The 23,112-nt window shown below is 41.9% G+C and overlaps 2 protein-coding genes across 2 annotated transcripts in view; one reads left to right on the forward strand and one right to left on the reverse strand.

Annotated features, from left to right (window-relative positions):
• Positions 1-23,112, forward strand: part of LOC125297365 (zinc finger protein 239-like) — a 58,129-nt gene that overhangs the window by 26,189 nt on the left and 8,828 nt on the right. The gene's annotated exons all lie outside the window — the stretch shown is intronic.
• On the reverse strand, positions 17,960-21,215 carry LOC125297275 (zinc finger protein 208-like). Its single transcript, XM_048247542.1, has one exon. The coding sequence runs from the start codon at positions 21,082-21,084 to the stop codon at positions 18,907-18,909; it is 2,178 nt and encodes a 725-aa protein (XP_048103499.1). The 5' UTR covers positions 21,085-21,215; the 3' UTR covers positions 17,960-18,906.

Below are 23,112 nucleotides of genomic sequence, written 5' to 3' on the forward strand. Positions count from 1 at the left end.
AGCACACACAGGAGAGAAGCCTCATACAGTATATGTGTCCAGTGTGGAAAAGCATTTGCAACGCCCGATAATGTTAAAGTCCACATGCTTGGACATTCTGGAGAGAAGCCTCATAAGTGTGTACAGTGTGGCAAAGGATTTGCAACGTCTGGAAAATGTAAAGATCATGCGTACACACACAGGTGAGAAGCCTCATAAATGTGTCCTGTGTGGAAAAGTATTCGAAAATCATGTCTAATCAGTCTACAAGTATGGGTACGAGGCAAGAATTAACCATCAGATAAAATCTGCAAACTGTGGGGTGAGGGGGGGGATGTTTGCCATGTTTACTACATGCAAGAGGCTGGCGGACCACTGTCGGTCAATTGGGGGCATAGCTGGCTGTCCGCTGGCATTTTGCTCATCGGTTCTCTGGCGGTCTGCTAGCGGGTTGCAGACAAATTGCCCAATATTTTGGTCTAAAATCTTTTTCATTTGTTCAGTTATACTACATATATAATTTTATTAACTTTTCTTAATATTCATGACAAGTTAAATTTAAAGAGATGGTGGTCCAAGTGGCACGCCACCGGTGGCATACCACCAGCGGTCCGCTGTCTGCCAGTCTAATTTTGCTATCTGGGATGGGCGCAATAGATGCTACTTTATAGGAATTCCGATTATAATGCCAGGCTTTGTCGAGGCTAGGCTATGTAGGGATGCATGTACGATACGTTCAGTCCTGTTTTGTCCCATAGGCTTGCCTACATCTTTTTAGGCTTTGTCCCATAGGCTAGCCTACATCTTTTAGGCTTTGTCCCATTGTAGCACTGCCACATAATTTTAGGATTCACTTTTCTTAAGTCTGTGTTATGAAATAATAACCAACATAAAAGTGTTCTCCGTTATATTTTTCCATGTTATAAGTCTGTAGCCCTATCGTGAACACCATTTGAATTCTGTTGTACGTCTTAGCTCTGATCAGCTGATGGTAACTGTCAGATGACGCAAGCGACCTGTCAAGCGTCAGCTGATATGATTCAAGTTTAAAACGCGGAGGTGCGCGAGGGCCAGGGTTTTTTTTCTTTGGACAGTAGGCCTACCCAGGGAGTCTACGTGAGACCTGGACAAACTTTGTGTGGAAATAATATATCCCAACGAAAGGTGGTTCTAGGTCGGAACCACAGACATACCGGAGAGACAGGACTGAGCTTGGAGATCGCCGTTGTCGAGTCGCTGGGATCCGGTAAGAAGGATCCTATTTTTTGTTTAGCATCTATCCGAAAGCCTCGTCGGATTGAACGTTTTCTTTGTGGATTACATGGGTTGCACTGGACGTGGATTATTCAGACTGTTTTCTTCTTTGCGGTGGATTTATGTTGGAGTCTCTTGGAGTCTGTTAATTTTCGTTTGGATGGACTGTGAGAGCGCATGAAGTGCGTAGGCTGCGTGGACATTTTGGTTGCGTTGTTTGCGATATGAACTGTGTGGAAATAAGTGTTTGTTTGTTTTCAAGCGTATTTCTGCTCACATAAAGTCTACCTGTTAACTGTATGTGTGGTGTCTATTCCGATGTCAGTGAAAAGCATTATTATTTATCTAGAGCCAATTCAATTTGTACCCGTGTTTAATGGTAATAGTTAGAATTTAAAAATCTGATCGTTACACCATAAGCTAGCCTACATCTTTACAGTTTGCACAATAGTGTTTTCAGTGAACATGCTGTGACTGTGACAGTTTGGCTTTGCAGAGCTGTGGCAGTAGGCTACACTGTACCACGGTCAGCTAGGCTAGTATTTGGCATATTCGATCTACGTAATAATCAGATAATAACATTCGCAGCGGCCATTTTGTTGATATAGAAAATGCATAGGTGGTCTATTTAATGCAACTGTCAATTGACAAGCGCGACAGCACCATATGTTGTGCAATAGGCCTAGGCTATAGGCCGTTCTAACAACAGCAATACAGGCCGTTCTAACAACAGCAAAGAGCCCTAGAGTCACCCATTGTCAGAAACATACCTGTCAACTCTTTTCCAGCTGTCTTTCTGTTTTAATATTTTACCGTAAAATATCCCATATTTTATTACTTTCATAACATTAGCCCCATCGGACTTAGCCGTTTCTGTACTGTTGTCCTGTAACGTTACCCTCTGCCCTTCCAGTGGAAATATGTTTTTAAAGCATCGTTTTGCTTGCCTGAAGGCGACCTTAGAGTGATCAGAACAGTGTGGGAGAGAGCACGATTTGACGCCAATCTTTCAAGCAAAGTCTCATTAGACCTAGCTTCACACCTCGTTTAATTAGTGCAGCAGTTTTGTAGTAGGCCTACGAACTCTTGCTCTCAGCAGAGGGATAGCAACAGAAAGACGAATGTTGACATTTCCCTGTATTTTGGGTGAGTAACCTGGAAAATCTTTCTTATTTTCGTTGCTCAATGTTGACAGCTATGGTCAGAAAACGAGAAGAGAATGAAACTGAGAAGTAGTCAGCGCAGGAGAGACTTGTGGCTACATAGGATAAATAGCTTAGGCTAAACGCTAGTTACGAATGTAACTGTGGTTATGTGAGTACTGGATGACCGCCAGGGCAGTCTCTTTGTAGTGGATATATCTCTGTTGCACCAGCCACAGACCGAGAGTTGTATACCAAAAACGTCACTCTGTGACACACCGTGTGACGTCACCGAGATTATATCAGCTTTTGTCACACGCCAGTCTTCCTCAGGTAACTGGTCTCTTCTCGCATACTCTGAGTGACCAGAAACCCTGGCGGTTGTGGTCAAAATTAATGCAAGACAACTGGTGTGAGACTGCAGCTTTATTCACGACACCGGGAGCATGTTACACACATGAAATGTCAAAGTAACAAGCCCACACATCTGTGGGTGAAGCCAACTCTTATACCTTACCCCACACCCATGGAAAATCACAAGTTGTCACCCTCCATTAATCACTTAACCATCTGGTATTTTAACAAAGATAAGAAATGTTTATGACCCCCCATCCTGAGGGTTACCCACAATTCGCTGACACAAGGGTTAATTTAACTAAACATTCTAACGTAGGAGTTTCAGAAAACAAGGGTCAGAGTAAGGAGATGACAATTAGATTTCACTACATGTATATAAGGTATACTAAACATTCAATGAGAAAAATAAAAATTATCCCACACGGTCATCCACTACTCACATAACCACAGTTACATTCGTAACTAGCGTGTTAGAGAGAGAGGAACCTGGGGTGAGCCCACGACCACAATTCCTGTGTTAGTTTCAGGAGATCTCGTGACCTGGTGCCTCCGTAGTGGTTCACATGGAACACAGTGGACAGGTTGTCGGAGCAAACTAGCACGTGTCTGCCCTTCAGCACTGGCAGAAAATGTTCCAATGCCAGTTGGACTGCCCGCAATTCGAGGTTGATGTGTTCTTGTGCCATGGGCGATGACCACATGCCCCGCACTCCCCTGTGGCGCCAGACTGTGCCCCACCCAGTTTTGGATGCATCGGTTGTTAATACTTCCCTGCGTGATAGAAGCTGTCCCATGGCTACTCCATTTGACTGCCATTTCTGTAGAGCTGTCAAGCATTCTTGTGATATACGTACCGGTGTGCGTCTCTGGCGTACAGGGTCCAGCCCCAGATCCCTTAGCCACATCTGAAGAGGTCTGACATGCAGCTTCCCTAGTGCAATTACCTGTGCTGCGGCTGTCAGTAGGCCCTGAAGCTGCAGTAATGTCAGGTAAGGCACCTGTGTTCCCAATCTCAAGTGCCCGACGAAAGCAAGGATCGCTTGGACTCGGTCTTGGGGTAGATAGGCCATCACCGTGCGGGAATCCAACCCCATCCTAATGAACTTCACCAACTGTGTCGGCGTCAAGTTGCTCTTTTCCCCGTTCACAGTGAGGCCCCAATGCCTGGATGTGAGTGAGCAGTCTGCGTGTGTCCATGACTGCCTGCTCCCTGGTGGGGGTGCACACGAGCCAGTCGTCCAGGTAAGGTAGGATTTTGAGGCCCTGGATCATGAGTGGTGACAGGGCTGCCTTCACTATGTCCACTAGTGTGAACCACTCTCCTTTGCAAATGCTGCAGAGAACGTCTGCGGTACGCAACATGCAAAAGGGAAGAACTTTTAAGAACATATTCAACCTCCGGAGGTCCAGGATTGGTCTCTGGCCACCATCTTTTTTTGGAACTATGAAATAAATTGAATAAAAGCCCTCTTCGTGAACATGAGGGTGAACAACTTCTATTGCGTCCCTGTCCAAGAGGGAGGAAATCTCCTTGGAGTGGACTAATGCACGCCTTGGGTCTCGAACAACAGTGACCCTGGTCTGTGAACTGAGGGGTGGCCGGCGACGGAACTGCAGCCTGTACCCTTCTGTCATTGTGCGCACGACCCATAGGTCTTTTGCGGACTTTTCCCAGTATGACAGCTGCTGGACTGACAAAAGCCCTGTCACCGGCCGGGGCCCGTCAGCGCTGAGCTTTTCTTGGCCTAGCATCAAAAGTGAGGCGCTGCGCTCCTGGGGGCCGAACGAGGTACCAGGGTGCTGCTGGTGCCTGGTCTCGCTATGCGCTCCTGGGGGCCGAACGAGGTACCAGGGTGGGGGCACGAAAACTAAAGGGCCTGTGCGTGCTCACATGCTGACGCGATTCAGATAGGGAAGCGCGGCGATCCAGTGCGTCCTTTACAGCAGGTCCAAAGACATGGCCAGGGACCAGCGGCAGTGCCCGAATTGTGGCCCTGCATGTCTCCGTCAAGGGGGTTTGTGCTAGCCAGACTTGGCGCGGCCAAGGTAGCTACAAGGTAGCTACACGTCTTCCCATGTCTTGGGCTATGTGGCCCATTGTCTGAAGCGCAGTGTTCAGTAGTTCATCTGGGGCGGCATCGGCATTAGCGCCTGGCAGTGACGCTCGCAAGGCCAGCAGAAGATGTGGAGAGTTGGATAGCCGTCCTACCCGTGTTGCTGTGTTGTGAGCTCTGATGAACAGCTCATCTGTACGTCTGCACTCAGCACTAGGGCAGCGTGGATCTGGACGCAGAGCCTCGTCTGGCGAAACCACCAGCGCTGCAATACATGGGTCCACTGCTGGCATATTTGCCAGGCCATGACCTCCCGTGCCTGTCATGGCTGATAGTGTGCGCACAGCTGGGCTCACCTGAGTCCTGCAAAGGCGGCTGAGAACTCTGCAACAAAGTCCTTACAAATGGGTACAGAGAAGTCATCATTTGTGGTTGCTTTCTTAAAGAAGGCACTGGGTTCCGCTGTCTGAGCGGGCGGTGTGTCCAGGGCCAATCTGGCTAAAGCCAGCTTCATAGTGCTCTGCAGGGGAGCTATGGGGCCACCCCCAATGTTTGCAGACGTTAGAGTCATCACTAAGGTCTTGGGACCGTGTGGCAGGTTCCATGCCAGCTGGGGGCGCCAATTGCACAGAGAGTGCTGAATTCTCAGTGCGTGCAGGGCTGTGTTGAAACACAGCATTTGATGCAGCTGTAGACAGGATATCATAATCATCATCTGCTTCAGATGGGGAATGTTCAGGCATGTCAGGTGAGGTGTCAAAAGGGGCTGCACTTTTAGTCAGTGACATAAACATAGATTTTATTTGCTCCATATCAGATGAAAGATCAGATGCAGAGTGGCGCTTAGTAGTCTTTCTATCAAGGGCAGCTTCACACCCTGCACACTGTTGCTTCACACCCTGCACTCAAGCCTGCCAGCCTAGCCTGCCTATTTGCAACCGACATTATTGCACAATTCATGCACGGGTTAATGAGAGCTTCACGGAGGTGGTCCAGCCCAAGACAGGATGGGCAGAGATCATGGCCATCATAAGGTTTCAGTGTAGTGGGACACTGGGTACACTGTACTGATTCAAACATGGTCGCAATACAAGCGCCAAGTTGACGTTATGCTCAAGGCTGATAAGTACAGGTAACGCTAATGCAGTGGTGAGAACCGCGCAATGAAGTCCACGTTAATCTAAGAAATATTCCTTCAGCTACAGTTGAGTGTTAGCCAATCTATAAACCTGTAAACCTTCAATACTTACCAAAACACTGCTAATTCAAAATCTTACAGTCGACAGGATGTCTCTAACTTACCGAGCTACGCTCAAGGCAATGTTAGTTATGGAATGGAAAGTTAGCTACTAGCTAGCCTACCGAGCGGGGCTTAAGGCGAGGCGGTATGCTGGTGTCTTGATGTGAGCTAGCCAGTTACCGAGCGGGGCTTAAGGCAAGGCTGCTGTGATTGTGTTTGACTGGGACTAGCGGTTACCGAGCTGGGCTCAAGGTAAACCGATCCGTGTTTGTGTTTGACAGACTGAGGCTAGCCGAGCTGGGCTCAAGGCGAGGCTGCCGTGCTTGTGGACAGTAGGCTAACGTTAGCCAGTCACCGAGCGTGGCTCAAGGTGAGGCTGCGTTGTTTTATGCCGAACAAGTGTTCGTTTAACCAAGCAAGCTCCAGGTTAAAACACGTAGGTCGTCAGTACAATCGTCAATCCAACTTATTATCCGAAATGTAGTCTGAACAGCCCGTGGAGGACGAAGTAAGCTCCGTAGCTCCGACGAAGTCACCGGGCTGCGTAGAACAACAATCGTCTGATAAGCGGCGAGAAGAGATAAGAGGAAGACTGGCGTGTGACAAAAGCTGATATAATCTCGGTGACGTCACACGCCGTGTCACGGAGTGACGTTTTTGGTATACAACTCTCGGTCTGTGGCTGGTGCAACAGAGATATATCCACTACAAAGTGGCTGCCCTGGCGGTCAGGAACTACGAAACATAACTTACAGCCAACTCCTCACATCCATCGCCATTATTATATTTGTGTAACCGGCAGAGTGATAACGGTCTGTGTGAAGTTTGTCCCTCCGCAGCTACGGTAGCATCCTGACGTCATGGTGCCCAGCTAGCTGCTGAGTGGCTAACGATTCATTGGCGGCTAGGCCAGCTTCTATAAAATAGTTTTAGCGTCGGGCTAAGAGAGATTCCCTGGCGTCCAGATAAAACTACAGCCTTGTTACGGTTTGGATACGCATTCCCCTGTACAACCAAGGAATGTGAAAACATTTATATAATGTAGCAAGCTAAGTATGTAGTAATGTTTATCTAACACTGGGCTATTGGGAAATAGGTGTCAGACTGATTGTGTTGTGCCCCTTCTGGTTTTTCCACCTACTGGTTTCCGAGCCTGTCTAGATGTCATGTATACCTATCAACAGCAACTGACGGCTACCCACGTCGACAGATTCGCTACATATTCATAAACATTTTACTGGCCTTTGCATGTCGCAACTCAATAAAAACTGCACTGAAATGAACTGAATACCTGAGAACTACATTACTATAACATTTTCCAGCGCGAAAAATGCTTTTTTAAAGTAACCTAATTTCGATTATCTGTGTCGCGCTGGATTCGAACCCTCATCAGCAAAAGTATCACCATGCGAGGCCGCCGCGCTCTCCGCTATACTATTAGCACCTATATAACTTTTAGGACATGCCGCTGTCTTCACTCAGTAGGCCATGATTCACCGTTTATCTGAATATTTTGAAACAACTGGTTACCTTGATATATACACAGGGACAGTACAGATATCATACAGTCATTACATAGAATCTTACTTTTAGTGTCAAAGTGGCCCACTAATGAGAAATGCAGAACATTAAACCACATATTGGAATATTGGACATAATGCAGAACATTAAACCACATATTGGAATATTGGAGATAATGCATACCTGTCAACACTCCCGTTTTTCCCGGGTTTCTCCGTAATTTCAAGGTCATCTCCCAGCACCCTCCCGTTTTATTATTTCTCCCGGAAAACTCCCATAATTTGCATGGCCATCAAACTTCATTTTAAAATCATTGATCCATTCAGGTTGCCAGATTGTGTATGAATTACACCCTACACATACACGATCATTTAGTTTCAATTTCAACCGTTTTGTCATAGGCTAAAACCTGGCAACCCAAAACCCAAATAAGGAAGCGGGTGCCGACTGTGCAGCAGAGTCTTGTCGTAAGCAAGCGGGCTAGTTGAATGGCCTACTCCAGAACTAGCTGTTGTGAAATTGTTTAACTGATTAACTGATTAACTGAGTTAATTGATTAACACATCACATAAACTGTTATTGAGTGTTGTTGATACACTGAACTTGTGCCCTCGGAACCAAATCTGACAGCAAGCAGCTTTGGAGTTTTGGAAGTAGGCTGCAGGCAGCTGGTGGATACATAACTGGCACACGTAAGGTAATGGTAAGGTAAAAGCAACAACCGAAATGCAGTGTTGAAACACGTGTATGAAACGTATTAAATATGCAAATATGCAAACACAGATCCGGTATAAACACTGACCCCCCTCCCCATCTCCCGTTTTTGGAAAGCTAAATGTTGACAGGTATGACATAATGTTCTATTCCACTTTCTCTCAGGAACATGGGCTCTTTTCAGATGGTTACGCAACACACTAAACACACCATCTACATTCGTCCGATGATTTCAGGGTCTCCAGCGGATCAAAACTGGATAGAATGTTCAAATCGTATAACAAAAAGTGTCGGATACAAACCTATTTGATATAGTGTGGAAATGGTCTTTCTGTAGTGGAATCCGGCTGCAGCAACATGAGTAAAAATATCCCTGCCTACTAAACAGATAAAGAAATTCCTTGTGGTTGGCAAAACAACTGAATAACTGTGCACTACTGCCACCGTGTGGAGTGGAGTTTGACTGCAGGAGACCAGACTAGTTTGGTTGTTGACCAAATACTGTATCAGCCTACAGGTTTCGACTCTCAATAGATGGTGTCTTTATAAGTTCGCCGTGAACGTGCGCAACTCTAGGTTAACTAACAAGGGGTTGATCGAACTAATTGGTAACTGGTGTTTTGGAACCAACAGCTCGGGTTTAGTCGCAGGTTCAGACAACCCAGAGGTTATGTTTGTTCTCCTTCATGGAATACCCCCCAGGTTTGTCTCAATTCGCTTTGGTTGTCTAAAAACGTAAGCATCCTACATATCTAAATGTCTGGTAGATCAATTAATTATATCTATATTGTAACAATACCACTGACTAGGTGAACTATATCTATATTGTAACAATAGCGCTGGTGAACTATATCTATATCTATAGGTTATATTGGACTTTCTTGTCTTTTGGAACCTCTACATCCACGGGAATCCAATACTGACCACAGAGAGCGGGGAACTTTCCAATACTGACCCCAGAGAGCTGTGTGAAATAACGACTGAGAAACAGTATTCTTAGTTAAACCATTAATTAAGCAAAAAAAAACAACAACAAATGCACAATTAATATTATATATAATAATAAAATTAAATTTAAAAACATATATTTTTGCAAACTTAAAACATTTCACATAAACATTTTAATTCTGGACTAATATATAGGACTGCCAGAGTCAGTAAGTGTTCTTCCACATTATGGATTTTTAAGAAAAGCTTCTCCAGAATGGACACAAGTTATTAGCAGTCTGTGGGGTTTTCAATATATGAAATTTGTAGGAGGAAAAAGATTTTCCAATACATACATTTATGATGCTTCTAGGTCCAAAACCGGACTTTTTAAATGCATGTTAACATGTAGCCCGTCTAAAATAGGACAAAATCTAAGTTAGCTGGACTAACACCCAGATAATGCAATAGAAAGTGGAATAACTCCTGCGCTCAGTCGGAACATTTTCAGTTTAGATAGCAAGCTAAAATACCTAAGCCTTATGCTACAACGCACATAATCACAAGTTGCTCCTTCTCATACATGAATTTACATCCCCCAGAATGTCCATACAACAATATTCAACAAGTAATTGCAACTACTTTACTGTGCACTAATGATGAAAAGTTCACTATTTAGCAAACCAATTAAGCTAATATGGAATGTTTTGCTGTTTGTGAACATGAGGGGAGCATATCGCCACCTAGCGCAGTGGAGTAAGACATGCATACTTCAGTCAATAAAGTGATTCCCCTCCAGTGGATGTATATGCAGACAAGGACAGTAGTCCGGTCAAATCACCTAGACGAGCTATAACTGTTTATAGTCTATACAGTTTTACCAAAGTCCTTTTAGGCAAGTCCCTCCACTCGGCGGCCATATTGCAACGCTTTTTGGGTACTCATCGGGCATCCTATTCGGCAGAAATGCGCGTGCGCAAGGCTTCACGACACCAACCGTGCTCCAGCGGCGAGTTCACAACACATGATTGGCACAATGTCTGCACAACACAGCACATAATTGGCTCAATGTAGTCACGTCACACCACATGATTGGCTCAATATATACACATGTTGACGTTTTGGCGAGGAAGGGGTGGGATATGTGTAGACAACTACATTAAAATGTAGGGTCTGGGCACCAACCGTTCTCAGTGATCAGTCCGAGGGGCGGGATAATCGGTTGTCTTTCAAATTCTCTCTGCACGCAATAGGACAGCTATGAGTCCCATGCGTTTCCCACCAGCGGAGCTAGTTGGCTAGTTCAAACTTTTGCCAACTTTAATAAAAGCTTAACTCGTGTCACACTGATCGCCAACAGCAACATCCATCTTATTTGTTTTCAAGTAGCAGGGAATTCAAGCCAAACCGTTGCAACTCTGCCATCAATTATTATGTGACGCCCGCCTAACGACTCTATACACGATTTCATTGGCCTGATTGAGTTTCGATTTCTGGAGCTCACAAGCCAACGGAGAGTTGCTAGACTAGCCCTGGCAGCAAATGTAATTAAACTGTAAACGTACTGACTGTGCAAAACGTACGTAAACATACTTGACTGTGCAAACACGTGGTGTCAAGGATTTGAAACTAAATAAAAAACAGAATATGATCATCTATAAATCAAAGCGACATTTAGTTGCAAAAAATGCTGTTTAAACTATTGTGCAAAAAATTAACCATATTTAGACATGAGTGAGATATTGACATCGGCCCAGAACAATTGGTGCATGCCTAATGGAAACTGTCAAGAGAGCATTGATGTTTCTTGGGCCGTTTTCAGACCTATAGTTTGTTTGGTCCTCAGCAGGCAATAAATTGTTACACTGTTGTATAGACTTTGTTCTGGTTCAGTTTCACATGCAGTTTCTAGATGTCAGCTTTGGTGTTTATCTTCCTGCCATAAGAGCAACGTTGGAGTTACCCACTGGAGCCACAGCTTCATGGGCGACTCTTGGCTCTAATCCCCTATAAAATTGTTTGCATCGAACGAGTCCCGACTGCGACTAGAATATACGTTACTGTTAATACTCTGCACATACCTGTACATACTATACATATCTGTCTATATTGTGAGCGCCAACACATTACACATGTCCCATGAGCCCATGAGTAAAGGCCCATTTACACCAAGAACGATAACGATAACTATAAATAAATAACGTTCTTGTTAATATGAATGACGACGTTCACACATAAACTATAACGATAACGACATGAAGAACGATATCGTTGGGGATCACTTTCAGAGCGATTTTCAGAACGATAAAAAGCTAATAGCCAATCAGAACCCATCGAATTTTAACCGTCACATTCATTAATACAAGGACAGACTTTGTTTATCGTTGTTCAGTGTGAACGCTTTTATCGTTATGGTTATAGTGTGGTGAGAATTAAAAATTATGTGGAAGCAAAACCGAACTGAGATGTGTTAAGAAAGGGAGACGCTCCCAGGTTTATTACAAGCCGGCTCGGAGGAGAACATGAAACAAGTTGCCTCTGTCCAAGTCACCTCCCGAATCTTACATGTCACAGCCTTATATCCTGTTAGTAGGCTCTTCGTCTGCTCCAGTGGAAAAGTTCAGACACGCCCCGGACATATGCGTGCTTAATTGGCACCGACCACCTATGGTGAAGTCTGGCATAAGACAAAAGCTGGGCCGTTGTACATGACAAAAGACTTGATTTGCAAATTGTCGAGGCGTGTCTTCATCAGGTACAATCATCATTTAATGTAAATATGAGGCAGACAGACTGATGAAGTCACATTTGTATACAGTATGTTCTTACAAATAATTTTTACTACAATAGTTATCGCTATAGCATCTACAGTATACAGACATTTATTCTGCTATTGTTAATACACTGCACATATCCCTACTGTGAACCATGTCACTTGCTGTATACTGTATACACTGTATACTACTGTCCAGACTGCACTATGACATATGCTGTTTACACTGCACTACCTGTCTGTACTGTTTTTTGCTTTTTTGCATTTCTGGTTAGACGCTAAATGTATTTCATTGTCTCTGTACTTGACAACAAAGTTAAATGTAATGTAATTACAGATGATTATGCATCAAATATGGGTTATAATGGCAAATTTAATTAAACATTTCATTTAATTGAATTAAAAATTCCATACTTTTTCCATACTCAAATTTACAAACTTCTCAGGTAGATATTTATACATACTGTATATGTCATATTCTTAACATTGCACCCACTTACGGTTTGGGATAACTCCATGAAAACAAACACATGGACAACTGAAATGGAAAAAAATATTATGCCATTTTGTCGGTCTTTGTTATAGGCTATATATGATCCGTTTGTATGGGCACTCACTCAATCCAGTCACTCTCAGGCTGTCGTCCACTTCAGACTGTAACGCTTTTGCCATTCTACAATCACGTGGTTTTGTTTTCACCAAGCGGAGTCCATACTGTGCTTTATGTCAAAAGGAAATGCCGCAATGTCGGGAGTTTGACCTTAAAGACAGGAAAAAACTATGGGCCTTAACTTAAATTATGGAAAGTCTAACTAGAGGTTTTCTTTGTTTTGTTATTTTTAATCGAGGCACAATCTATTTCCTTATTTAATACTGTGACAAATATCCTTCTAAACACAAACATCAGTTGTGTCTGGTACAGCGTCTTTAAGTTTAAGTTGCCATTGTAGGCTGTCAAATGAATACATGTTTACGAAAAGCAGCATGGCCATCGTCACGCGAAACGAGCACAACAAATCAGGGAAGGGGAACATGGGGTTCTATGTCATCTCTTTTCAGATGGTTCCACACTACTGACACCATCCACATTCTTCTGATGATTTCAGGGTCTCCAGCGAATCCAAACTGCTCCACTGCTTCTGATGATTTCAGGGTCTCCAGCAAATCCAAACTGCTCCACTGCTTCGCTCCGGAGACGCAGACACGATGGGCAAATGTGGACGGGAGCATACCTGTCAACACTCCCGTTTTTCCCGGGTTTCTCCCGTATTTCAAGGTCATCTCCCAGCACCCTCCCGTTTTGTTATTTCTCCCGGTAAACTCCCGTAATTTGCATGGCCATCAAACTTCATTTTAAAATCATTGATCCATTCAGGTTGCCAGAATGTGTATGAAATACACCCTACACATACAAGATCACTTAGTTTCAATTTCAACCGTTTTGTCATAGGCTAAAACCTGGCAACCCAAAACCCAAATAAGGAAGCGGGTGCCGACTGTGCAGCAGAGTCTTCGTCGTAAGCAAGCGGGCTAGTTGAATGGCCTACTCCAGAACTAGCTGTTGTGAAATTGTTTGGGAATTTAATTGATTTAACACATCACATAAACTGTTATTGAGTGTTGTTGATACACTGAACTTGTGCCCTCGGAACCAAATCTGACAGCAAGCAGCTTTGGAGTTTTGGAAGTAGGCTGCAGGCAGGCAGCTGGTGGATACATAACTGGCATGCGTAAGGTAATGGTAAGGTAAAAGCAACGACCGAAATGCAGTGTTGAAACACGTGTATGAAACGTATTAAATATGCAAACACAGATCCGGTATAAACACTGCCCCCCCCGAAAAAAAATCTCCCGTTTTTGGAAAGCTAAATGTAGGTATGGACGGGAGGGAGTAACAAAAAAAGTGTCTGATACAAACCTGTTTGATATAGTGTGGAAACGGTCTTTTTGTAGTGGATTCCGGCTGCAGCAACATGAGTAAAAATGTTCCTGCCCACTAAACAGATAAAGAAATTTCAAAGCAACCTGAAAACTGTGTTGTCTAAAAAAGTAAGCAGCCTACATGACAGCCAAACTATTTTGAGTGAATATCATCCAATATTTAATAAATTTGGGGGCAGCCATGGCCTACTGGTTAGCGCTTCTGACTTGTAGCCGAAGGGTTGCTGTTTCAAACTCTGACCAAGGCCACGGCTGAAGTGCCCTTGAGCAAGGTTTGTTTTTGTTTGATTTTGTTCTGTTCTGTTCACGGTAGGTAGCCATTTTGTCTAGTGAGAGTGGCAACCACTTGTATGGCTACTTATTTGGCTGCTCAATTTAAATCCAGTGGCAGCACCTTAACTGGCCCATTTTCTGCAAGATCTTGTTTGAACCACCTTGACCCTGAGATAACACCTTTCTGTCAGGCAGTCCCAAATTGTTTTGATATTTATTGCAAAATGTTTACTGGAGTCTTGTCTCATTCATATGGCAATTTTTGCTTAAGCATTGTTGCATGCCAGACATGTTGTTGCCATTGGTCCACATGACCACAAGTTGTATGGTACATTTTGTTTGGTGGACGTAGCTATAATTATGTGCCTTGTGTAATTATAAGCATATAGCCTTCAGTACATTTTGTCTTTGCAATTTGTGACGTTCCAAGGTGGGACTAATGTATGCTTGTCTGTCTTTCATACTGGTGGTGGTTACATATTTTCTGCACTTTGGTATCTCAGGCTTAGTTAGTGCAGGTTTACTGTAAGAAGTGGTCCGGAAGACTCACAACTTTTTCTTTACTCGGGAGTCAGGGAAGCTGTGCTAATCCCAAGTAAGTCCTTTTATTGTAGCCGCCATGCTGTATTATTGGTGATTATTTCGGTGTCATTTTAACCATACAGCCTTGTGAAGAGCACTGATCATGAATTGTATCATGCAAGTTTTAAAGCCTTACAATGAATAAATAGATAGAGGGGACTTTGTAATAGTTAGTTTTGATGTATGTGCTACCATGAATTTGACTGTCATTGTGAATTCTGTATGTAAAACTATTTATTCATTGTTTTAAGGCATGTCAACATTTAGCTTTCCAAAAACGGGAGATTTATTTTCAGGGAGGGGGGGGGGGCAGTGTTTATACCGGATCTGTGTTTGCATATGTAGGCTAATATGTTTCATACACGTGTTTCAACAGTGCATTTCGGTCATTGCTTTTACCTTACCATTACCTTACGCATGCCAGTTATGAATCCACCAGCTGCCTGCCTGCAGCCTACTTCCAAAACTCCAAAGCTGCTTGCTATCTGATTTGGTTCCGAGGACACAAGTTCAATGTTTCAACAACCCTCAATAACAGTTTATGTGATGTATTAATCAATTAAATTTCCAACAATGTCACAACAGCTAGTTCTGGGGGGTATTCCATCAACCTCGCTAAAGGCCAAACCTGGCTTATTTCGATAAACCTCGCTAATTTTAGCGAGAATTACGTTCCATTAGTGTGGTTAACGTGAATCCCAGCTTGGTAACTATGGGAATTTATGCCACAGAACTAACCTGGTCCGTAGCAGGTTTACTTTCAAGCTAAATTAAGCTGTGTTGCAAAGAAAACCAATCAGTCGGAAAACGAGTCCAGAAAGATGGTTCCGTCAACCTGTGCTCTCGTCACCTGTAGCCTACAACTTCAAAAATAGAAGTAGGCCTAGACAGACATGGGCAGTATTTCAATTATATGTATTTAAAATACGTATTTAATTACTTTAACTTACTAAACTACCTGTTCAATTTGTTGTACTACTTTCATTGGTTACGGAAAATGATGGTGGGTAGTTTGCTTTGTTACAGTTGATTCCACTGTTGCGAAGCCTGCTTGTCAGTTCAATCATTGTTTACATTGATATGGGATGGAGATTACATTTTTTACCAGATCTACTATATAGGTGCCCCAATGTACAGAATTAATAGCCCCCTGCCAGCCAATCAAAAAATAGTATTTCTTGTCTCTTGGGGATACATTTTCAATAATATGCCTTGTTAGTATACCATGATTATTGTGTGGGTATTTTTGTATTTCCAAATTACTAATTACTTGTATTTTAATTAAATACATTTTTCACATCAGTATTTTGTATTTTATTTTGTTACATTTCATGAGCCAGTATTTGTAATTTGTAACAAAATAGTTTTTGATGTATTTGTGCCCACCTCTGGGCCTAGAAATGTTTTTTCCGACAGTGTCAACAAGCATGGATTTACACATTCACTAGCTCCAAAGAATGTATGAAGATTATGCGATTAAAAATGTTTTAACTTCACATGCGTGTGGTTCTTGCTACTCAGCGTCACTTACGTTCGGTGGTGGTGTAACATGCAGCGAGATGGCATAGTAAAGGAATTACATTCTTGCGTGTTCGCAGGTTCGCTTCCCATACGAAATAATAAGGCTACATAGTTTATCACCTTGAAAATGGCATTTTTAGTTATAATCTTTGATGAAAGACATATGTCTACTGCTGATAAAGGGTCATGCACATTTGGTAGGCTGTTCAGTGACAGCTTTGCCAGTGGGCTATATTATGGCTATATTATATCTGATGCAAGCCAAAGGATAATTCTGTAGCCTAGGCAGCTAATAATTAAAACTTCTTCATGTGTCGACGATTGTTCATGAATGTCAAATCAACTGTGTGCTACACAGATTAAATACCAGGCATAAATTAAATTGAAAGCCATTGCATTTCAGATCATTTTATTTCAAACACTTGAACTTTTTATGACCACCTACACCTAGACAATAATTTGGAGTGAACTCTTTTAATCTAAGAATGTAGGCCTAAGCTAGGCTATATATAGTTTTGAATATCCATATGCATATCTATAAGTTGTTTTTGAGTTTATACTATTTATTCATTCACTCGTTTTGTTCAAGCATAGACTGTAGCCTATAGTCTATGTGTTCAACAGTGAAGCCAATCAAACTCGCAATTGATTTCAAACCATTAGCATTGCTGTTTTAAATGTAGGCCTATGCTTTCGTTATTCTCCAATTTCTGTAGGCAGTCTATTTTTTTCTCTCGATGTTAAATTTGATGACTTTCGATGAAAATCCTGTAGATGGCGCTTGCCAAATCGAACAGAAATCGTCTAGTAGCCTATTGTCTTAATTTTACGACATATATCCTCTTTTCGTCAATCTACTGTTTTGGTCTACTGTTCTACCTCGTGCACGAGCAGAGATGAAGCTGACTTAAACCTCGCTTGAATAAACGAGGCCAAGATGCCGCTAACTTGAGTTAATGGAACGGCTTCAGCCCCAAGTGAAAGTCTACACTAGTTCAAGCCAGGCTATTTCTGTCAAGCGCCGCCTTCATTAGCGAGGTTGATAGAATATCCCCCTGGAGTAGGCCATTCAACTAGCCCGCTTGCTTACGACGAGACTCAGGCTGCGCAATCGGCACCCGCTTCCTTATTTGGGTTTTGGGGGCACAACCACGTTGGTGAATTATATCTATATTGTACAATACCGCTGACTAGGTGAACTATATCTATATTGTAACAATACCACTGGTGAACTATATCTAGATTGTACAATACCGCTGACTATGTGAACTATATCTATATTGTAACAATACCACTGGTGAATTATATCTATATTGTAACAATAGCGCTGGTGAACTATATCTATATTGTAACAATACCACTGGTGAACTATATCTATATTGTAACAATACCACTGATCTGACTTTCTTGTCTTTTGGAACCTCTACATCCACGGGGCTTTCCAATACTGTAGTACATTTGGTTGAGGCTTTTGTCCAAAGTAGCTTACAGTATATTAACACTACTTTATTAGTGAACAATAATTTCAAACACCTATATTAAGCAAAATAATATCAATAATAATATAAATAATAATATATTTCAACAAAGAAAGAACGACTGAGAAACAGAATCCTTAGTTAAACCATTTATTTTAAGCAAAAAAATAAAGAAATACACAAATATGACAACCCCTCCCAATTACAATAATAAAAACTTAAAATGTTTTGCAAACTTAAATACAAACATTTTACTTCTGAAATGTCAGCGAGTGTTCATGTTCTTCTTTCTAGTCCACATTAGCAAATGGGTTTTTAAGATTCAAACATTTCTGAAAAAAGCTTCTCCACAATAGACACCAGTACTGTATGTGGGGTTTTTACTGTATGAAATTTGTGACGGAAAAAAAGATTTTCCAATACATACATTTATGATGCTTCTCTACCCTCAATATGTTTATATAACACTTGTAAAAAAAACTACTTATTGTGTAGGTCCAAAACCTGACCTTTTAAATGCATGTTAACATGTAGCCCGTCTGAAATAGGACAAAATCTAAGTTAGCTGGACTAACCCACCCAGATAATGCAATAGAAAGTGGAATAACTCCTGCATGCATACAGTACGCTTAGTCAGAACATTTTTAGTTTGGTTAGCAAGCTAAAATACCTAAGCCTTATGCTACACCGCTACATAATCACAAGTTGCTCCTTCTCATACATGAATTTACATCTCCCAGAATGTCCATACAACAATGTTCAAGAAGTAATTGAAACTACTTAACTGTGCTGCACTAATGATGAAAAGTTCACTAATTAGCAAGCTAATCAAGCTAATATGGAATGTTTTGCTGTTTGTGAACATGAGGGGAGAATATCTCCACCTAACACAGTGGAGTAAGACATACATACTTCAGTCAACAAAACAATTCCTCTTCAGTGGATGTATACTTGGACAAGGACAGTCCGGTCAAATCACCTAGCCGAGCTAATACTGTTTACAGTCCATACAGTTTTACCTAGCTTGAGACGCTGCAGCCAACAGTTTGATCTTCCAGGCAGCTATGGCACTACACCCCTATGTTCATGCCCCCAGAGTGTTGCGCTGTAGCTGCCTGTGCACAGACACGTCGTGTCAAAGATTTCAAACTCAAAGTCTTTCTCCACACTTCTCTCCTATATGTGATGTCACAATGGATTTGGAACATTCTGGAGGCTTCTCTCCAGAGTGTGATGTCACAATGGATTTGAAACATTCTGGAGGGTTCTCTCCTGAGTGTGTTTGCATATGGGCTTTGAGCCTCACATGGAATGAAAAAGCTTTTCCGCAGTATGCACATTTATATGGTTTCTCTCCAGTGTGCATCAGCATATGCGAATTAAGATTTGAAATTCGTGTGAAATCTTTCCCACACTGGACACATTGATGAGGCTTCTCTCCAGTGTGTATTCGCATATGCACTTTAAGACTTGACATTTGTGTAAAACCTTTTCCACACTGGACACATTTATGGGGCTTCTCTCCAGTGTGTATTAGCATGTGGCGATTAAGATTTGTGGACTTTTGAAAACCTTTTCCACACTGAGCACATTGATGAGACTTCTCTCCAGTGTGTACTAGCCTGCGCTTTTTAACACTGGAGACTTGTGTAAAAGCATTTCCACGCTGGACAGATTTATGAGGCGTCTCTCCAGAGTGTGCTAGCATATGGGTGCTGAGATGTTCAACGTCTGAAAAAAAAATTCCACAGTGGAAACATTTATGAAGCTTCTTAGCAGTGTGTGTTAGCATGTGGGATTTAAGATTTGAACTGTATGAAAAAGCTTTTCCGCATTGGACACATTGATGAAGCTTCTCTCCAGTGTGTATTATTAGCATGTGGGTTTTAAGGGATGAAAATTGTGAAAAAGCTTTTCCGCACTGGACACAGTTATGGGGCTTCTCTCCAGTGTGTGTGCGCATATGGCTTTTAAGATTTGAAATTTGTGAAAAACCTTTTCCGCACTGGACACAGTTATGGGGCTTCTCTCCAGTGTGTATTAACATGTGGTTTTTAAGGTTTCGCAGATTGGCAAAAACATGTCCACACTGGTCACACTGATGAGTGGCTTTGTTAGTGTTCTGCTTGGGCTTCTTCGCAGTGTGTGTTAGCATGTGGCGTTTAAGAGTTGAAGACCTTCTAAATGCTTTTCCACACTGGGCACATTGATGAGGCGTCTCTCCAGTGTGTATTTGCATATGGGTTTTAAGCTCTGAGGATGTTTTAAATGCTTTTCCACACTGGACACATTGATGAGGCTTGTCTCCAGTGTGTGTTAGAATGTGGACACACTGATGAATGCCTTTGTTAGTATTCTGCTTTTGCTTCTCTCTAGTGTGTGTAAGCATGTGGCGTTTAAGATCAGAGGACTTTATAAATGCTTTTCCACACTGAGCACATTGATGAGGCTTCTCTCCAGTGTGCATTAGCATATGGGTTTTAAAAGTTGAACTGTATGAAAAACCTTTTCCACACTGGGCACATTTAAAAGGTTTATCTCTGGTATGTGTCTTCATATGGACTTTAAGACGTGTTCGTGTTGGAAATGTTTTTCCACACTGGACACATTGATGAGGCTTCTCTCCAGTGTGTGTTACCATATGGGTTTTAAGAGTTGAACTGTATGAAAAACCTTTTCCACACTGGGCACATTTAAAAGGTTTATCTCTGGTATGTGTTTTCATATGGACTTTAAGACGTGTTCGTGTTGGAAATGTTTTTCCACACTGGGTACATTTATGAGGCTTTTCTCCAGTGTGTATTTCCATATGGGTTTTAAGCTCTGAGGATGTTTTAAATGCATTTCCACACTGGACACATTGATGAGGCTTTTCTCTAGTGTGTGTAAGCATGTGGCGTTTAAGATTTGAACTGTATAAAAAACCTTTTCCACACTGGGTACATTCAAGAGGCTTATCTCCAGTGTGTGTTAGAATGTGGGTTTTAAGATTTGAAATTTGTGAAAAACCTTTTCCACACTGGGCACATTTATGAGGTTTCTCTCCAGTGTGCATTCTCATGTGGAGTTCAAGACGTGTTCGTGTTGGTAATGCTTTTCCACATTCCGGACATTTTTGAGGCCTTTTTGCAGTGTTCTGCTTTAGACTCAAGTCAACAGTGTGTGTTTGCTGGTGTTTCTCAAGTTCACTCAGGGCGCTGAAACTCTTCCTGCAGACTGTGCAGTGGTAGAAACGTCCTTTATGTTGCAGGTTGAGTTCATCATTCTGTCCATGGATCTTCTGCAGCATTAAAGTTTGGTGTTCTGATATACCTGGAAGAGTTACCATGCAAGTTAAAATCACAGATGTTCTAAAACCCCATATATCAAGAAAGTCGGGGGACTATGAACATGCTTTGCCACAAAAACACAAAAAACATGGGCAAGTCAAGCTATATGAAATTATTATTTTGTTGTCACTGTCTATTTTATAGCCCAGAAGGATGTACTTGGTATCAATTGATAGCTTTGTGTTTCCCCTTTCATCTGACATACGTGGCATATCTCTCCGGTCACAGGTTCGCAAGTAATTCAAACAAGAGTAATGGGTGCGCAGGTGAATGCAGAGCAGTATAGACTTTAAATATAATGCGCTTTGAGTTTCTTGGTGTTTTAAGCCCCCAACGTTGTCTTCAAGGCAGCGCTGCCTGGAAGGCGCTATGGGCATGGGTTAAGGTTAGGTTTAGGATAAGGTGCCTTTAAGTTGACAGTGGCAGCGCTGCCTAGAAGACGACGTTGGGGGCATAAAACATCATTGAGTGCAATTTGATGATTTAAAAAACAAAATTGCATTCTTGATTGTACAGACAAGTGCGTAGTCTCGTTGGAAAGCCTCACTTCTGCTCCGTCATGCAATAGTAGTCTCATCTCGCTGCAACTAACAGTTGCGGAGCAATGTAACAAAGAAGAATGTGTGTGTTTTTGACGCACTTTTCCCGTAAGAGTCTAGTGGGGCTACATGACCACCAAGTTTCATGTGCCCCGGTGTTTCGGTGTGCCAATCGTTGACCAGAAATTCAGGACACAGATGACAGGAAAAGAAAAAAAACTCCCTGTATGACAATCCCTACGCTAGTGGCAGTCATAATAAATATCAACAATGAAATAATGACAAAGAAACAGAATCCTTAGTTAAACCATTTATTCAGCAAAAAATAAACAAAAAAATGCATAAATATGACCCCCCCCTGCCAATAACAATAATAAAAACTTCACAATTTTTTTACATTAACATTTCAATTATGAAATATATAGAACTGCCAGAGTCAGTGAATGTTCTTCTCTCCACATTAGCTAATTATTTAGCTAAAGATTTCAACATTTCTGAAAAAAGCTTCTCCACAATGACACCAGTTATTATCAGTATGTGGGGTTCTTAATACATGAAATTTGTGAGAGAAAAAAAGATTTTCCAATACATACATTTATGATGCTTCTCTACTATCAATATGTTTGATAGTAACACTTGGAATTTTTTTTGTATAGGTCCAAAACCTGACTTTAAAATACCAAATTAAAGTTTTTGCCTGAAATTGCACAGCGTCTGCTTCAGAGGCCACTGTTCCCACCTAGTTTGGCCTATAATCAAATTATTGACGTCTTTGGAAAGCTGAGACATTGTAGTTTCTTGGAAAACAACCATAACTGTGTGATGTTCTGACACAGAGGCTAGAATATTGTTTTTTCTTTCTGCCGGATAACAAGCATCTCTGAACTGACCACTTTTCGCCCCTCTAGGTCACTTGATCTGACTTAGAAACACAACTGAGCCCTAGCACCAGGTCTTGTGAAACTGTGTTAAAAAGTAAATCAATATAGAATGACATATGAGTACTTTAGACCATTATTTGCCAAGGTATGCCCATGTGTTTTGTAAAATGCCCTATGAAAACTCCCCATAGGACTTTTGGTTATCCAAAATGCATACTGACAATCAAATGCTTACTGCCTATGAACCCCTATGTGTAGAAGCATAATCTTGGTCTCAAATGAAAGGTAACACTTTGAAGTTTAATGCTTGCATTTGGATTGTATGTCAGTGTTTCTGATATAGAATGACTACACTAAATATGGAATAATTACACAAAAATATATCTATTTCAATTCAATTGGTGTGTATAAGATGGATTATACATCTGCACAACTAATATTGGATAAAATGATTAAATGCATGTTAACATGTTAGCCCGACTGAAATAGGACAGAATTTAAGTTAGCTGGACTAACACACCCAGATAATGCGATAGAAGGTGGAATAACTGCTGCATGCATACGCTCAGTCGGAACGTTTTCAGTTTGGTTAGCAAAAAAATAAATA

This window comes from Alosa alosa, chromosome 7, assembly GCF_017589495.1.
Source record: "Alosa alosa isolate M-15738 ecotype Scorff River chromosome 7, AALO_Geno_1.1, whole genome shotgun sequence".
NCBI lineage: Eukaryota > Metazoa > Chordata > Actinopteri > Clupeiformes > Clupeidae > Alosa > Alosa alosa.